This window comes from Canis lupus, chromosome 8, assembly GCF_003254725.2.
Source record: "Canis lupus dingo isolate Sandy chromosome 8, ASM325472v2, whole genome shotgun sequence".
Lineage (NCBI taxonomy): Eukaryota > Metazoa > Chordata > Mammalia > Carnivora > Canidae > Canis > Canis lupus.
In genome coordinates this window covers 61,470,053-61,488,960 of record NC_064250.1, presented here as the reverse complement: position 1 = coordinate 61,488,960, position 18,908 = coordinate 61,470,053, and the positions used below count along the sequence as shown (strand labels likewise).

Genomic DNA, 18,908 nt, shown 5'->3' with positions numbered 1-18,908 from the left:
CTCGACTATTTTAATTTAAATGGTGTTCTCAACTCCTGTTACAAGGTTATAAACCATAGTTTGATCGTGATGAAGAAGGGTGTTGCTACTACCAACCGAGTCTTTAATTTCATCTCTGCTGCATCTATACTGAAAACAATCTCTCTTTCATTGTCCCATCACATTATCTTCTGAATAGTATCCGCTGATGTGTGTTTCCCTTTCTGGATCATGAGATCCTTGCAGGCTTAGGTGAGGTTCACGTCACTTGGAGATGGTATTTTATCACTAGTGTAGAGCACAGCACTTAGTATGCAGTTGAAAGGTGTCAATGCAGGGGCGCCTGGGTGGCTCAGTCAGTTAGGCATCTGCCTTCAGCTCAGGCCCTGATCCCAGGGCCCTGGGATCTAGCCCTACCTGTTCCCACATCAAGCTCTCTGCTCAGCAAGGAGACTGCCTCTCCCTCTGCCACTCCCCCTGCTTTTGCTCTTTCACTGTCTCATGTTCTCTCTCCCTCTCAAATAAAGATCTTAAAAAAGAAGAAAAGAAACTGGAAAAATGAACATAACAAACCAACCAACCTCTGTCCTTGTACGTAATTCAGGAGAGGTTACTTTTGGGGAGAGGGTGGATGGGAAGTGGGTTTGGGTTTAGGGAGAGATGCTTGGGGACCTCAATTTTATGCACAGTATTTTATTTCTTTTATTTGAGTAAGGATTTTTCAGCCTCGGCACTATTGATGTTTAGGGTCAAATAATTCTTTGTTGTGGGGGCTGTCCTGTGCACTGTTGGATGTTTAACAGCATCCTTGACTTTTATCCACTAGATGCTAGGAGCACTCCCCAGTTGTGACAACCAAATATACCTCCAGATGCTGCCAGATGTCCCCAGGGGAGAAAAGTTGTCCTTCCTCTCCATCTTGAGAGCCATTGATTTATAATAAAGAACAAATAAGTGTAAATAGAACAACTTAAGAAAAGGAAGAAAATGTTACCAAGTGCTAAATCCAAGGTAGGTGAGCCCATGATTATTTGTTGTATTTTTCTGTATCTTTTAACTCTTCTAGTAAACTCAAAAGGAAAATGTATCTTTTTATTCTTCTTCTTATTTTTTTAAAGATCCAAATCTTTTAGCTTGGTGATACTTGAAAGTGATATTTCCAAAAAAACTGCTGTCTCTATCCCACAGGCTGGACACATCCTTGCTAAACCAAGCCCCAGGGATGCTGCTGTTTGATCTGCTGCTCCATACACTTATTTTGCAGAGATCTTTGATAATTCATCCTCCGTATTGATTGCTGTGTATTGGCATAGTTTATTGCTCCTTTCTGATTTCCAGCAATCCATAACAACCTCTTTCAAACTCTCACCTCTGTCTTTTTTTTTTTTTTTTTTTTTTTTTTTTAATTTATTTATTTATGATAGTCACAGAGAGAGAGGCAGAGACACAGGCAGAGGGAGAAGCAGGCTCCATGCACTGAGAGCCCGATGTGGGATTCGATCCCGGGTCTCCAGGATCGAGCCCTGGGCCAAAGGCAGGCGCCAAACCGCTGCGCCACCCAGGGATCCCTCTCACCTCTGTCTAATCCATTCTTCACACTGCCACATAGTGGTTTTTTAAAGACACAAATATTTGATCCCCTTGCTTAAACTCTTTCAAAATAAGGTTCAAATTCCTCAGCATGGTGCAATCCTGAGATATGATTCCCATGCAAATCACCTGCAATTAGCACAGACATGAGGGGTAAGGTCACCATCCTTAATCAGACCACTCTCCCTTTAGGTGCTAGCCACAAGTGTAGGGGTGCCCAGGCTAACCTACACTCCTGACCAACTGGCTACAAATTCAGGGGATCCCTCAGCCACCCAAGGTACGACAATTTGCTACAACAGAACTCTCAGGGAAGTGCTGTAGTTATGATTTTATCCTTTATCCTATGAGATAAAAATCAGGACCAGCCAAATGATGAGATACATAGGTGTAAGGTCCGGGAGCTTCCTGCATGGAGAGGTTCCCCCCACTATCTTCATGGTACCAGGATGCACCATCTTCCCAGCACACTGTGTTCATCAATCAGGAAGTCCATCAGAGAATCAGTGCCTGGAGTTTCATAGAGGTTTCATGATGAAGCCACGATTGATTGCATTATTGGCCATGTGATTGAACTCAACGCCCATCCCCCATCCACTCCCCGAGGTCAGCTGGCTCAAAGTCCCTCCCCTCTAATCACATGGTTGGTCTTTTCAGGCCCATCCATATCCTGTGTCCTCTTGTTAGCATAAACACAGGTGTGGTCAAGGGCCCATTGTGAATCACTTGGGAAAGTCCTAGGATTTAGTGTTTGCCTCCACGGAAGAACTGGGGACAGGGACCACCTTTTTTATTGTACACACTGCCACACAGCATTGTTTGTGAGGACCTGACCAGAGCCTGTCTCACTTCGCAGCAGCCACACAGCCCTGGTTGAGGATCCTCAGACACACCTTGTTTTAGAATTTGGATTCCTGCCCTTGTTGTTTCTCCTGTCTGCATTTGCGTTCTGTTTGGTCTACCCAGTGAATTGCATCATTTTTCAAGACCTAGGTAAGCGGCATTACTTCTGTGGAGCCAGGCAGAGTGGACCCCCACTACCCCAGCATTGCTAGCGCCCCTTGTTCATTTGTGGATTATCTTTGCACGTGCCTCTTCTGGCCAGAATTATGTGTTGATCTGTCTGTATGTACTGTTGGCATGTAGTAGAGTGACTTTGCTGAATAAGTGTTTTCTGGAGCTTTGTCTTTATTATTTGAAGTCATATTTGTCTTTCTAGAAAGTGTCCTCTTGTTCACCATTTTGACACCTCACCCTTTATGCTCGGCAGGCATCATTATAAACACCCTTTATAAACATCCCTCTTCAGGGGCAGCCTGGGTGACTCAGTCAGTTAAGCATCTGGCTCTTGATTTCAGCTCGGGTCTTGGTCTCCAGGTTGTAAGATTGAACCCTGAGCTGAGCCCTGCTTCTGGCTCTGGGCTCTGCAGAGGGTCTGCTTGAGATTCTCCCCCTCTCTCTGCCCCTCCCTGCACTTGTGCTCGCTCTTGTGCACGCTCTCTCTCAAATAAATAAATCTTAAAAAAAAAACAACAACAACAACAACCAAAAACAACCCATCCCCCTTGGCCACTGGTGGATGACCTACCATTTGCAATCTTGTGGCTCACAATCCTGTCTGGCCATTCATGTTTGGAACTCATAGATAAACTCAATGAGATGACACAAACAAGGTTTGCTAAATATCTAGAAATAGGAATGGTTAAGTATACTGTGATTCCATGCACTGGATGGTATATTATACATCTAGTCTATGTCCACGACATTTGTGTAAAACAGATGCATAGACAGCATATTAGAAGGAAAAGTAATCACAACTATGATGAAAACACATTCCCATAAACTAAGACATCAGAAAAGTGGAAAAGAAAAGGCTTGTGTAGAAATACTCTGAAATAATCTTTATCCTTGGACAATGGAAATATGGGGGATTATTCTGCATTTTCTTTTTTTTCTTTTTTTTTCTTTTTATTTATTTATGATAGTCACAGAGAGAGAGAGAGAGGCAGAGACACAGGCAGAGGGAGAAGCAGGCTCCATGCACCAGGAGCCCGACGTGGGATTTGATCCCGGGTCTCCAGGATCGCGCCCTGGGTCAAAGGCAGGCGCCAAACCGCTGCGCCACCCAGGGATCCCGCATTCTGCATTTTCTTAATACTTCCCTGCATTTAAAACTTTTTATGTATCAAGCAGGTATTGCATGCTTAAAATGGAAAGGGTAGTTCTGTCTGCATTCCTAAATAGATGGACAGAAGGTGAAACCTGTTTAATTTAGATACTTTCATCCAGAACTGGAAATTTACAGGGAAAAAAAATCCGTGCTTTGCTCCTTTGGGTGGTGACAGGAGGCAATGAAAACAGAAGCATAGATGGGAATAAAAAGAGAGGTGATACACAGGCCACCCCTGCCTCATACTCAAAAGATATGTGACCAAGGGACGCCTGGGTGGCTCAGCGGTTGAGTGTCTGCCTTTGGCTCTGGGCGTGATCCCAGTCCCAGGATCGAGTCCCACATCGGGCTCCATGCATGAAGCCTGCTTCTCCCTCTGCCTGTGTCTCTGCCTCTCTCTCTGTGTCTCTCATGAATAAATAAATAAATAAAATCTTAAAAAAAAGATATGCAACCACAAGCCCCAAAGACAAAAGTTAACAAGATAAAGGAGTTTTTAAGTGGACGTTAAGGGCAAACAAGTTCTCAAAATGTCACTTTTCTAACCAAAGAAAGGCAGCCTAAATAGTAGGGATTTAACTATTTGCTAACAATTATTTAAAATAGAAGGTTTATTGCTGATTTCTTTTATTAATGTTTTATTATCTATTGAAAATGGAAAGCTTATTGATTTTATTACTGTTGACTTCTTATATTATTATTATAAATGGTATACATTAAAATATATACCATAATATATACCAATGGTATATATTTGAACATAAAACATTTTTCTGGAATAACTCTTATGACAACAAAAGCTGAAAATTCTTTCAGGCCATTTTGGGCAAAGGTGCTAGTTTAAGAGTAAGCTCTCTGGGGCAGCTCAACTGGTTAAGCGTCTGATTCCTAATTTTGGCTCAAGTCATGGTCTTAGGGTCTTAAGATAGAGCCCTGCATAGGGCTCCTCAATGAGCGTGGAGCCTGTTTAAGATGCTCTCTCCCTCTCCCACTGCTTCTTACCTCTCGCTTGCTCTGTCTCTCTCCCTCAAAAAAAAAAAAAAAAAAAAAAAAAAAGGAAGGTGAGCACCTGGTGGTTCAGTTAATTAAGTATCCGCCTTCAGCTCAGGTCATGATCCTAGGGGTCCTGGGACTGAGCCCCTCCTCAGGCTCCCTGCTCAGCAAGGAGTCTACTTCTCTCTCTCCCTCTGCTCCTCCCATCTCTCACTTGTGTTCTCTGTCTCTCAAATAAATAAAATATTTAAAAAGGTTTATATAAGCTTTTGAAACTGGTTAAAATCACTTTATTTCCCCGTAGGGTGCCTGACTGGCTTGGTCAGTAGAGCATGTGACACTTGATCTTGGGGTTGTAACTTCAAGTCCCACATTGGGTATAGAGCTTACTTTAAAAAAAAAAATCACTTTTTCCCCAAGGCTCTTAGGCAATGCCCTCAGCCTGACCATATAGCCCTCCTTCTAGGAGCGTTAACTTAAGTGAGTTTCCTTCTATAGAGTATTCTGAACAGTAGCATTATCATCAAACCCTGCTGCTAACATCCTTCTCGAATTTCTGCATGACTTCTCAAGACCTTACATATTTCAGTTTCTTGAGTATGTGGACTGTGATTGGGCACAAATAGGCTAGTTTAGCTGTGATCAAAGAACTGCTTAAGGGAATCCCTGGGTGGCGCAGCGGTTTGGCGCCTGCCTTTGGCCCAGGGCGCGATCCTGGAGACCCGGGATCGAATCCCACGTCGGCTCCCGGTGCATGGAGCCTGCTTCTCTCTCTGTCTGTGTCTCTGCCTCTCTCTCTCTCTGTGATGACTATCATAAATAAATAAAAATTAAAAAAAAACTGCTTAAGATTGTGTCCACGTATTGAGGCATTTCCAACCTCAGACAACAATAACAAGATGGAAAGCAGACCACACCAAAAAGTGGCTCAAGAAAAAAAAAAAAAAAAAGTGGCTCAGGCTCTTTTCTTTCTTTCCTGAGATCTCTGGTTTCCAAAGGCACATTTTCTTTCTTTTTGCTCTGTAGGGACCACCAGAAAACTCCTTGCGATTGAATGAGTTGAGAGACCTGCTTCTCCAGTTCCCCTGAGTCAGTGAGTGAGGATTCCTTTCTTCATAAGGCAAAAGGAGTTCACTCTTCCATTTTTTGGTAGACCAGTTTAAAAGTCTCATTCATCGCTGAAACTAATTAGAATACCTCCAGACTATGGGATTATAACTGTGAATGTGGAAATGTTTGGCATCACTCACTCACTCATTCTGTATTACTTGGGACTCTGGATTGTAAATGACAGAAAGTCAGCTTGAATCTGTTAAACCAAAATATTGTGTTATTCCCCAGAACCCAAGTATAGGAATGAGGCTCCAGGGACAACTGGAAGGAGCGTTCCCGAATCTCTGGGACTGCCCTCTCCAACTCCATCTGCTTTCCTCTTTCTCTCTTGACAGGCATGTTTCCTCTGCTTCTCCACCAGCTCCTAGGCTATTATATCTTGCAGCCTAGATGCACTAGGAGGTCAGTTTCTCTTCTCAGCTCTAGTTCCAAAATCCCCAGAGAAGAACTTGGCTTGGCCTGGCTTGGGTCTGCACTGGGTTGAGCACCAACCAACTGAAGACTTGGCTAAGTCTGGTTACACAGCTACTGGGAACACTCAAATGGGGCTCAGGGGGGCCAGGCCACTCTGTACTAACACGACCACCTCCCACCATGTGGATTCAGGAAAGAATCAACTGCTAACAAAGCAAAACAAAAGGAGTCCACTACCTATTCTTTTTCCTGTAATATCCTTCTCCAAAAGCAGATGGGAATTCTGTTATTTTGCATCTACCTACTTTGTGTCTAACTGCTTCTTGGCAGTCCTTTTCTTCATATTGTGTCTCCGATGACATTGCCTTAAGGCGGTTTTCTCTAGTTTTCCATCTCTACTCATGCACACCTCTTTTTCATTCTTCATGCCCAGACTGGCTGCCTACTTCTACTGGGCTCTAATGGAACAACAGCTCTCCTCTAACTCCTGCAACTAAAACAGAGCCGCCTTTCACAGAGCTCTCCTGCACAATCTCCCCCCTCTTCCTTCACATATCTTCTCCTCTTCTCAGCTTCAGAGAAAAGATTCATTCTTGTCAGTGTCTGGAGAGGATCAAGATCCGTGAGCCCACGTGGGCTAAGTGAGAACACGCTAGAAAACGAGATAGATGCTAGAACGGGGATTTGCTAGAGCAAGTAATCTCTGCCACAAGAACAGAAGGACAAGGGGTTGAGAAGTGCATTCTCACCCTTGAGTCAAACTACATACAAAGTTAAATCATACTTTGAAACCATTTTTGGTTTATTGCAAGAAATCCCTGCCATAGGTACTGGAAACACTCAAAGTCTGTAGAGTGAAATAATAATGATAATGACAACAACAACAGTTAAAGTGAACTGTTTCCATGTATTCTGGGTGGGTTTTCCTATGTAGAAAAAAAGGCTAGTCAAAAGTTTACTTTTTTTCTTTTTTGAAGATTATATTTATTTATGCACAAGACACAGAGAGAGACGCAGAGACATCAGCAGAAGGAGAAGCAGGCTCCTTGCAGAGAGCCCAATGTGGGACTCAATCCCAGGACCCCGAGATCATGACCTGAGCCAGAGGCAGATGCTCAACCACTGAGCCACCCAGGTGTTTCTACTTTTACTTTTGTTTAATGATATAGAGTTTGCAAGGATCCAGCATACTATGGCCATGGGTCAGACTGACCCACTGCTGATTTGTATGGCCCATAGGTTAAGAATAGTTTTCACATTTATAAATGTGGGAAAAAATAGAAGAATATTTTTATGATGTGTAAAAATTATACAAAATTCAAATTTCAATGTACTTGCCACAGAGACCATATGTCCTGCTAAGTCTAAAATAATTACTATGTGACTCTTTTCAGAAAAAGTTTGCTGACCCCTGGTTTAAAAGGTTAGTGCTTAATTTATTAAACAACAAATTCAAAACCTTGGTGTGTCTTAAGCTTTAAAAAAAACAGATGGTGGTTACACTTCTGTGAAACCACCACCACCACAATCAAGATACAGAATATTTCTATTACCCCCAAGAGATTCTGCAGGCCTCCCATAGAATATCCCTCCCTCTGCTCCCACAGCCCTAGGCAACCACTGATCTGCTTTCTGTTACTATATATTAATTTGCATTTCCTAGAATTTTGCATAAATAGAACCATATGGTAAGTGCTCTTGTGTCTGTCTGTTTTTACCCAGCATACCGATTTTGAGATTCATTCATATTGTTGTGTGTATTGGTAGTTTGTCCCCTTTTATTGTTACATTTTTTAAAAAGCAAAATTTTAATTTTTAGTTTAAAAATTCTGCACTATAGAACATTTCGACATTTTACCAAAAAAGGGCCAAAATAGCACATGTACACATTATTTCTTTTTGATGTACTTCAATTACCTGTCAAGTATTAATTTTTATAAAGTAAAGCAATTGTACTTACACATATAGTAGACTTTAAATTCTCTTAGATTTTTTTTTTTTAAATTTTTATTTATTTATGATAGTCACACAGAGAGAGAGAGAGAGAGAGGCAGAGAGGCAGAGACACAGGCAGAGAGAGAAGCAGGCTCCATGCACCGGGAGCCTGATGTGGGATTCGATCCCGGGTCTCCAGGATCATGCCCTGGGCCAAAGGCAGGCGCTAAACCGCTGCGCCACCCAGGGATCCCATCTCTTAGATTTTTTAAAAAAGATTTTGTGTGTTTATTCATGAGAGACACACAGAGAGAAGCAGAGACACAGGCAGAGGGAGAAGCAGGCTCCCTGCAGGGAGCCCAATGTGGGACTCAATCCCAGGACCCTGGGGTCATGCTCTGAGCCAAAAGCAGATGCTTAATCACGGAGCCACCCAGGCACCCCTTTCTCAGATGTTCTGAAACTGTCTAAACTTCCTAAGATTTCAACTTAAAGTCAGAAGTTTGTATCAGTTACTCAATTATACATTTTATTTTTTTATTTTTAAAAATTATTATTATTTTAGTAATCTCCACACCCACTATAGGGCTTGAACTCTTGACTGAGATCAGTGTCACATGCTCTATTAAGCCAGTCAGGCGCTCCTGAGTAAACACTTTAAATTGTTCTTACAAGAAGGGTCTCTTAGGCCAAATTCTCTTACACATTTGTGGCACAGAAAATATCTCACATGCCCAGATTCCTTCTGATTACAGAGACGTTACTCTTATGGTTTTGATTCTCCCAAACCTTCCATATTACTTATTTTTCTGGAGTAGAAAAATAGGAAGCCCTGGAAAGGACCGTCACCATCCCAGCTAAGCAAAGTAATTGGCTAAGGAAGCAGATGCTGTCCCAGCTAATTGAAGTAACTTAGAGCCAGAGATTTTGGTAGAACCTGAATTTTAAAGTTGCAGACATGCAAAGGTTTACTACTCATCTCTCATACTAAGATCCTTTTTATAAATACAATGATGGTCTTCAAAGCATGAAGGGTGCTTATTTTGGACTCATACAAGGTCTACAGCTTTCTTGAGTCCACCCATCCCTAGGTTAGATTTGTAACTATTTGGTTTCTCCTATATTTTCTATTCAACTCTAGAGATCTTTGAACTTCCAGGGATCCAAAGAAATATATTTTCATTTATCTATTTTCACCTGCAAATACTAGAGTGTGTATCTCTAATATATAAAAACCTTAATATTTTTAAAAGTACGCTCCAAGCCCAATGTGAGGCTTGAACTTACACCCCCAAGATCAAGAGTTGCATGCTCTACTGACTGAGCCAGCCAGGCACCTCCAATAAGAACTTCAAAAAGTAACAGTGCCATTATCTCATTGAACCAAATTAACAAGAATTGATGTAATCTACTACACTCTGTCCACCTCTTATTTCTCCAACTGTCTAAAAGAGATGTTTTTACAATGTCCGATCAGAATCGTAACAAGGCCGTATATTTGTCTGGTTGATACGTCTCTAAAGGTGTTTAAGTCTATTGCCATCTTCTGTGCCCTTAAAGCCATTGGTTTTTTTTGAAGAAACTGGGTTGTTTTCTATAATTTCCCACACTCTGGATTTGGCTGAGGGGTATGAACTTTTAGGTGGTATGAACTCTCTAAGTTTTCTTCATCCCTTATATTTCTAGTAGCAGGCTTGATTAGATTCAGATGCTTTTTTTTTTTTTTGTCAAGAATACCTCATGGGTGCGTAAATATGTTTTCTAACTAGCAAAGACTTTTGAACTTGATTAGACCTTCCATTCTTTTGTATTGCTTAGATATTTTATCTAATATCTAATTTATTTAATTAATATCTATTTTATGTAAGAGTTTTATTTTTATTATTTTTTTAAAGATTGTATTTATTTATTCATGAGAGACACACAGAGAGAGGCAGAGACAGGAGAAACAGGCTCCCTGCGGGGATCCCGGTGCGGAACTCAATCCCAGGACCCTGGGGTCACGACCTCAGCCACCCAGGCGCCCCCCCCACCCCCCGCCCCGCTTAGATATTTTAAATGGTAAACTGAAGTTGGGATATCTCACACGGTTTTGAGTTGGACCTGCAGTCACAACTCACATAACAGCTAATTTTTACCAGGTGTTTCCCTTGGTCCTGGCACAATGACAACCAAGCAGCTTCCTTACGATGCTCGTTTAATCTTTACGAACATTTTGCAGGAGAGGAAACTGAAGCTGCCAGAGTTCGATTACTCTGACCAAGTTAGTGACACTGTGACGCGTCCAGGGGTCGAACTAGGATCCCAGCTCCCGGTTGGTTCCGCGCGGAACAATCCTGCCCCGGGCTCTCTGCATTTTCCCGGTTCTCAACCTTCCGGTATCAATTATACGTTAGTGGTTCCGCCCCGCCCCTAGCCCCGCCCCATCAATAGCCCCGCCCCTGGCCCCGCCCAGTTCCGGGTCTAGCCCGAGGGAGCTCCGGGGTTAAAAAAAACACACACGCACACAAAAACCACACTTCCCAGAGTGCACCGCGAGAGCTAAGGCCTCACTACCGGCGTCCGCGCCCCGGCGCCATTTCTGTAGAGGGGACGGCAGCGCGGCCTGTGGCCATGGCGCTGTTCCCGGCCTTTGCTGGCATTAGTGGGGCTCCGGATGGCGGCAGCGCGAGGAAAGGTAAGCAGGCAAAAGGGATGAAGAAGGCACTCGGCGGGCTTACGGCGGAGTGTCTCGGTCCCAGGTCTCGGCCCCTGCTTGGGGTTTGTTTATCCATCTGTGTCCCAGAGTTCTCCGCGGCGCTGCAAAGCCTTCTGGGAAGGGCGCCTGGGCTGGTCCCGGCGTGAGGTTGGAGTTGCCGAGCGCTGGTCGCAGGAAGAGGAGCCCTGGCAGGGGTCGTGGGGCGCGGACTGCAGGTGGTGGCGCGCTCGGACCCCCTCCTCGCCCGGGGCCTCCGCCACGTCCCCCTGAGAAACAGACATTCACATTCCGGGGAGAGTCCTGGTGCAAAAGGCTAGGTGTTCCCACTGCATCCCTCCTGGCGTTTTCCCCCGTTTTACTGAATTCTGAACTGTCCGGTGGGTTCCTAGCTTTTGGCAGAACTGGAGCTGGGGGTTAGCATCCGCAGCCTGACCACGCGCGGTTTCTCTGCGGGGGGGAGGGGAGCACAGGTGCTGGGAATCAGAACTGGACATTGAGGGGAATCACGTTCCATGTTCTGGTCCCAGGAGATCTGCAGTTATCACAACCTGAGACAGGGGATTGTAATTTAAAGTCATTAATCCTAAATCCTACACATAATGTGGCCGAGCCCAATTGTGTCTGACTCCTCTTTTATATCCTCTTATGGTTCCTACACCTTTTTTTTTTTTTTTTTGGTAATGCTCTTCATCATTTTGAGTAATTTCCTATGTAAATTAGTGTAATTTTTGGTTATCCTTGACTAGGTTGTAACCTGCATGTGGTCGGGGACAGTGTCTCCAGACTGCAGCATACTTCGCCCAGAGCTCAGGTCCAGAATATTGTAGGTGTGCAAGAAATGTCTGCTGAGTATACAGACCAATAACAGGCGATATGGGAAACAGGCAGAAGAAATATTATTACATTTCCTTACTCCCTACAGCCGGTTGACAAGTCCTTGAAACAGGCAAGGCGACAATCCTCTAGGGACTGAACTGCCTGGGTTGTTAATACTTTGCTAAGGGTGAAAGGTCCTGGAGACTTTGCTTCCGATGTTTCTTAGAGACTTAACGCTCTTCCCAATCCCTTCCCAGCTTGAAAGTACAGAATGGGCCACTCATCATGACCCCAGTGCAGCTCTTCCTGTCCACAGGTCCTGTCCCCGTGCTTTTTTCTTTTTTTTTTTTTTTTTTTTTTTTAAAGATTTTATTTATTTATTCATGATAGTCACAGAGAGAGAGAGAGAGAGGCAGAGACACAGGCAGAGGGAGAAGCGGGCTCCATGCAGGAAGCCCGATGTGGGATTCGATCCCGGGTCTCCAGGATCGCACCCTGGGCCAAAGGCAGGCGCCAAACCGCTGTGCCACCCAGGGATCCCAGCTTTTTTCTTTTTTTAAAATATTATTTAATTATTCATGATAGACATGGGGGGTAGGGAGCAGAGACACAGGCAGAGGGAGAAGCAGGCTCCATCCCAGGAGTCTGACGCAGGACGTGATCCGGGGACTCCAGGATCATGCCCTGGGCCGAAGGCAGGTGCTAAACCACCAAGCCACCCAGGGATCCCCTGTCCCCGTGCTTTAATAAAAGCCTCCTTTTTGCACCAGGCACGTCTCAAGAAGTCTTTCTTGGCCCTCAGCTTGGAACCCTGATGTCTTCCTTACATCAATAGGTATTTTTTAAAAAGTGACAGAAAAGGTAAGATGTTATAGGTATCAGGTGAACTACAGGAATACTGACTTCTGATGGGAAGTTCAAGAAGGCTTTATTTAGTAGGTGACTTTGGCAATGGGTCTTCAAGACCGTGCGATCTGGACAGATGGAGATAATGGAAGGGCATTCCAGGGCCTTTAAAGACACGCAGGAAGGAAATCATGTGACCTGGGCAGAAAATTGCAAACAGTCCAGTTTGTGTGGAAATATAGAGGCCTAATGAGGAGCCTTGGGAAATATGGTTGGGACCAGTAGTGAGGGGCGGGTAGTGACTTAACAGGCCAAAGGTTTATCTCTTCTTTGGGGAGGGTGAAATGGAAAGTTTACAGGAGAGTGTCGTCCTTGTCATTGATCTTCACCAATATTTATCACACATTTTCTGGGTATTCAATATCAGGATAATGTTTGTAAAAGAGGTTTTTAGGAAGCACTGTATTTTTACAAATTTAGACGTTATCACTCAAATTAACTCTGATTCTTTAATATCATCTAATTTCCCGTCAACGTTCAAATTTCCCAAGTTGTCTCAAAAATGGCCTTTTAGTGCTGCTTCAAGAAAGTGCTTTCCCAAGAAAGATACAACATTGTATTTTGTGAATGCATCTCTTAGGTCTCTTTTTAATATGAAACCGTTTCTCCTTCCCTTTCATTTTCCCTGGTGATTTATTTGTTGAGGAAACTGGGTCACTTGTCCTGTTGACGTTTCCTACCAAATCCTCCTTGGTGTCATTCAGCATCCTTCTCTATCCCAGTATTTCCTGTGAACTGGCAATTAGATCTAGAGAGTTAATTAGATTCAGGTATAATTTTCATTGAAAATACCTCATTGGGTGTTTGCTGTTTACTCAGTTTGGGAGGATGTGCTGTCTAGCTTTTCTTCTTTTGGTAATGTTAGGATTGATCAGTGATTTCAGGGACAACTGGACTCATCCGTGATGACGCTGCCCATCAGTCTTTTACCTAATGATTTTTGCAGCCATTTATGATTGTTGCTTAGATGCATTATTTCATTGGGGTTACAAATGGTTATTTTCTAACTTTAGTTTTTCTCCTATGTTAGTATCAATTATTCTGTAAACTTTCTGTCAACACTATTGGGATACCCGGAAATAGAATGCAGGCGGGAAAGACAGGATGAATGGTTAATTTGTTCCCTTTGTCAGTTTTCAGAAAATGAGTTGGGCTCTCTGCGACTTTTAGAGGTCTCCCTCTTCATTATGAACTGTTGAATTTTTAACGCTTGGATTTTGATCCATTGTAGATATTATTTTTCTAATGCTCAAATCATCCCATCCGTGGCTAATGGGAGTCTAATTAAGTTCGATGTGTGTCTTTTTGACATGACCCAGATGTCTTAATTGCTTCCTTGCTTTCTGGCCTAAAAGATGCCCAGAGCTCATCACTTACATGTTCCATTATGGCCTGGAATTGCCTGTTTCTCTAAAAACCATGATTTCTTTTAGTGGAAAATGGTATGGGAAGGTTAAAACCACAGGTTGGTGTCAGGAGTACTAATTGCATTGGGTTGTCATTATTTGTAGACATTTGGAGTGGTCAAAACCAGAAAGAGAAAAATACATCATAAATTCACCTTGATATTTCCAGGTCAAATTTAATATTGTGAGATTTTTACTTAATTTCTTTTTGTAATATAATTTGTAATTTATATACCAATTTATAGTTAACATTTATATTTCTTTCCTCTTATGCTGAAAATCTTAGTTCTTGGGGTGCCTGGCTGGTTTGGTGGGTGGAGTGTGGACTCTTGATCTTGGAGTTGTGAATTCAAGTCCCACGTTGGGTGTGGGTGTTACTTCAAAATAAAATCTTGGGGCACCTGGGTGGTTCAGTCTGCTTCTCCCTCTGCCCCTCCCCTTGCTCGTGCATGCACTCTCTCTCTCAATAAAATCTTTTAAAAAATAAAAATTAAAAAAAACTTTAAAAAAATCTTAGTTCCTAATGCCACCAACACAATTATTTATATGTTCAAAATAACAGTAGCAACATGATTAATACTAAATACAGTTTATATTTCTTTGTGGTTTCTTTTGTCCTTAGGACATATCCTGCAGCAGATGTGTGGTCAGTTGACTGTGGTTTTTTTTTTTTTTTTTTTTAATTTTTATTTATTTATGATAGGCACACAGTGAGAGAGAGAGAGAGGCAGAGACACAGGCAGAGGGAGAAGCAGGTTCCATGCACCGGGAGCCTGACGTGGGACTCGATCCCGGGTGTCCAGGATCGCGCCCTGGGCCAAAGGCAGGCGCTAAACCGCTGCGCCACCCAGGGATCCCCAGTTGACTGTGTTTTAAAATAATTTCTGTGTGGTTTTGTCACCAGTTTGACATATAGTTAAAGTAATGTATATTTTTAATTTTTAGGGATTGCTTTTTTCTTCTTTTTGAATTGATTCGGTTTTTAGCATTGTGAAACATTTACATGATCTTAAGGTTGAAAATGTAAACCAGATATATTCATCTCTCACTTTCTGTACTATGCGGGTTAGAATTTTAATTAGTCAATGATATCCTTCCATTTTCTCTCCCTTAATATGAGTAGGTAGCTACATTTCCTTCCTTTTCTTAAATACATACTGTTCTACATTTTATCTTATTTTTTTGAAGACTATTTTATTTTATTTTATTTTATTTTATTTTTTATTTTTTTTTTTCCGCCTTGATACTCTTTATTGCATAGCTGTCAAGCTTGAGCATGCTCAGCTTCCCCTGGAGGGCTTGTTAATACAGATCCCTAGACCCCATCTGCAGTTTCTGGTGGCCTGGGTCTGGGGAGGATATTTATTTATTTTAGAGAGAGCTCTAGCAAGCAGTGAGGGGTGGGTAGAGGGAGAGCGAGAGAGAGGAGAAAGAGAGAGAGAGAACGAGAGAGAGAGAATTCTGAAGCAGACTCCCTGCTGAGTGCAGAGCCCACTGGGACTCAATGTCATGACCCTGAGATCACAAACTGAGCTAAAATGAAGAGTCAGATTTTCAACTGACTGAGCCACCCAGGCGCCCCATTGTTTTGCATTTTAGCTAAAATTCCAGAGATCACTTTATAGTATAACATGAGATCTTTCTCATTTCTTTTGACTGATACACAGAACTCTATCATGGGATGTCACAGGGTATTCCCTATTAAGAACATTTAAGACTGTTTCCTTTCTGCTGTTATTAATAGAGGCACTGTATTTTGTTGTTGACACATCATGATGTTTCATTAGTTTCAGGTGTACAACGTAGCGATTCAGCAACTTTATACCTCATGCTGTGCTTACTGCAACACTGTTAGAATATCGACTATATTCCCTGTGCTGTGCCTTTTATTCCTGTGATTTATTCCTTATTCACAGGCATCTCCCACTCCCCTTCACTTATTTTGCTCATCCCCCGGCGACCATCAGTTCTCCTTATTTATGAGCGAGCTGCTTTTTGTTTAGTTGTCTTGTAGATTCTTTTTTTTTTTAATAGTTTATTTTTTTTTTAATTTTTAAAAAAATTTTTATTTATTTATGATAGAGAGAGAGAGAGAGAGAGGCAGAGACATAGGCAGAGGGATAAGCAGGCTCCATGCACCGGGAGCCCGATGTGGGATTCGATCCCGGGTCTCCAGGATCGCGCCCTGGGCCAAAGGCAGGCGCCAAACCGCTGCGCCACCCAGGGATCCCTGTCTTGTAGATTATACATATAAATGAAATCACGTGGTATTTTTGTTTCTCTGACTTCACTTAGCATAATACCCTTTTAGGTCCATTTATGTCATCACAAATAGCAAGATTTCATCCTTCTTTATGGCTGGATAATATTCCATATTATTTCTATTTTTATGTATATATCACATCTTCTTTACTGACTCGTCTATTTATGGGCACTTGGGCTGCTTCCGTATCTTGGCTATTGTAAACACTGCTGTGGGAAACATAAAAGTGTTTATATCTTTTTTTTTAATTTTTATTTATTTATGATAGTCACAAAAAGAGAGAGAGAGAGAGAGAGAGAGGCAGAGACATAGGCAGAGGGAGAAGCAGGCTCCATGCACCGGGAGCCCGACTTGGGATTTGATTCCGGGTCTCCAGGATCGCGCCCTGGGCCAAAGGCAGGTGCCAAACCGCTGCGCCACCCAGGGATCCCAGAAGTGTTTATATCTTTTCAATTTTTTTGAATAAATACCCAGTAGAGGAATTATTGGATCATATGGAATCTCCATACTGTTTCCCATAGTGGTTGTACCAATTTACATTCCTACCAGCAGTGCAAAATGTTCCTTTTTCTACATATTCTCGCCAACACTTTTTATTTCCTGCCTTTTTTTATTTTAGCCATTCTGACAGGAATAAGGTGATAATCCATTGTGGTTTTGATACACATTTCCCTGATGATGAGTGATGTTGATCATCATTTCATGTGTCTCTTGGTCAACTGGATGTCTTTTTTGGAAAGATGTTTGTTCACGTCCTTGCCTATTTTTTGTACTTTTTGCTTTACACTGTAAAATGATATGAAAATGTAAGATCAATAATAGTAGTACAGTTTCAATTAAAAAAGAAAAACTAAACTGCTGGACAGAATAGAGAGGCAATAACCAAAGAGGTGACAGCAGCTCCACCACTCTTCACTCTGGAGGTACTGTTAAGCATTAGGACAGGATTTAAATAGCCATCTTATTCAGTAAGAGGTTTGGGTGTGTGTGTGGATATTTAGTAACATTCATTCTTTGAACAGATATGTAGTGCCTCCATTGTGTTAGGAGCAGCAGAGAGTCTCCAGTGTCTGGTCCCTCCAGTTCTCTCAAGCTTTCCTTCTTATACTATCAGATTATTATTATTTTTAAAAGATTTATTTATTTATTTATTCATGAGAGAGAGAGAGAGAGAGGCAGAGACACAGGAGGCGGGAGAAGCAGGCTCCATGCTGGGAGCCCGATGTGGGACTCGATCCAGGAACTCCAGGATCGTGCCCTGGGCCAGGCGCTAAACCGCTGAGCCACCCAGGGATCCCCTACTATCAGATTATTTATTAGGATTTTGTAATGTTTTACATTGTTGTCAGGAGTCAAATATTTGTACAGAGTTGTGGAGGAAGGTGGTATATCAGTTCATTTAATCCTCATAACAACATATGAAGCAGGTGTATTATCCATATTTGGGAGAGAAACTAAACTCATCATTTTTTTCTCCAGACCGTGCTCTTCTTCCTGGGACCACATATAGAACATGACACCATCATTCCCCAAGCCAAAACTTAGACATGTACTTTGACTGCTTCTCCTCCTGTCACGACCCCTCATTCAATTCTTCATCTCATCCTTCCAGACAACTCTTTTCCCACCTCTGCTAGTTTGTACCTCTTAATCCCTTCCATCTAATCTGCCCATCCCTGATGCCTTGCCCCCTGGCAACCATCAGGTTTTCTGTATCTGTAGGTCTGATTCTGTTTTGTTTGTTCACTTGTTTTTTAGATTCCACATATAAGTGAAATTGTGGTATGTCTTTCTCAGACTTACTTAGTGTAATATCTTCTAGGTTCATCCACATTGTTGCAATTGGCAAGATCTCATTTTTTATGGCTTAGTAATATTCCCTGTGTGTGTACGCGCTGATGCACATGCTACATCTTTGTCTTTTTAAAAATTTTACCTTTTGGGCAGCCCCGGTGGCTCAGCGGTTTAGTGCCACCTTCAGCTCGGGGTGTGGTCCTGGAGACCCGGGATCGAGTCCCGCATCGGGCTCCCTGCATGGAGCCTGCTTCTCCCTCTGCCTGTGTCTCTGCCTCTCTCTCTCTCTCTCTGTCTCTCATGAATAAATAAATAAAATCTTTAAAAAAAATAAAAAATAAAAATTTTACCTTTTTATTTGAGAGAGATAGCGAGAGAGAGAATGAGCAGAGGGGAGAGGGAGAAGCAGGCAGGCTCCCCACCAAGCAGGGAGCCTGACATGGGGCTCCCATCCCAGGACCCTGGGATCATAAAGTGAGCCAAAGGTAGATGCTTAACCAATTGAGCCACCCAGATGCCCCACACACTACATCTTTATCCATTCATCTATTGATGGATATTTAAGTGCTTTCCTATCTTGGCTATTGTAAATAATGCTGCAATGAGTGTAGAGGTGCGTATATCTTTTCATACATTAGTATTTTAATTTTCTTAGGATAAATACCCAGAAGTGGAATTGCTGGATCATATGGCATATATATTTTTAACTTTTTGAGGAACATCCACACTGGCTGTACCAGTTTGCATTCCCACCAACAGTGTACAGGGTTTTGTTTTTTAATTTTTTTTCCTCCACATAGTAGCCAACACTTATTTCTTGTCTTTTTGATT

At 42.4% G+C, this 18,908-nt stretch overlaps 1 protein-coding gene across 3 annotated transcripts in view; it reads left to right on the top strand.

Annotated features, from left to right (window-relative positions):
• The first annotated feature begins 10,711 nt into the window (after nucleotides 1-10,711).
• Nucleotides 10,712-18,908, top strand: part of NRDE2 (NRDE-2, necessary for RNA interference, domain containing) — a 49,844-nt gene continuing 41,647 nt past the window's right edge. Inside the window, exon 1 of one of the 3 annotated variants that reach the window (XM_025442359.3) lies at nucleotides 10,712-10,871. In XM_025442359.3, coding sequence (XP_025298144.1) covers nucleotides 10,808-10,871 — 64 coding nt within the window. In that variant the 5' untranslated portion in view covers nucleotides 10,712-10,807. Of the gene's footprint in view, nucleotides 10,872-11,143; nucleotides 11,270-18,908 lie in introns of those variants that run through there. The other 2 variants (XM_049113413.1, XM_049113414.1) reach the window with 2 other exon arrangements.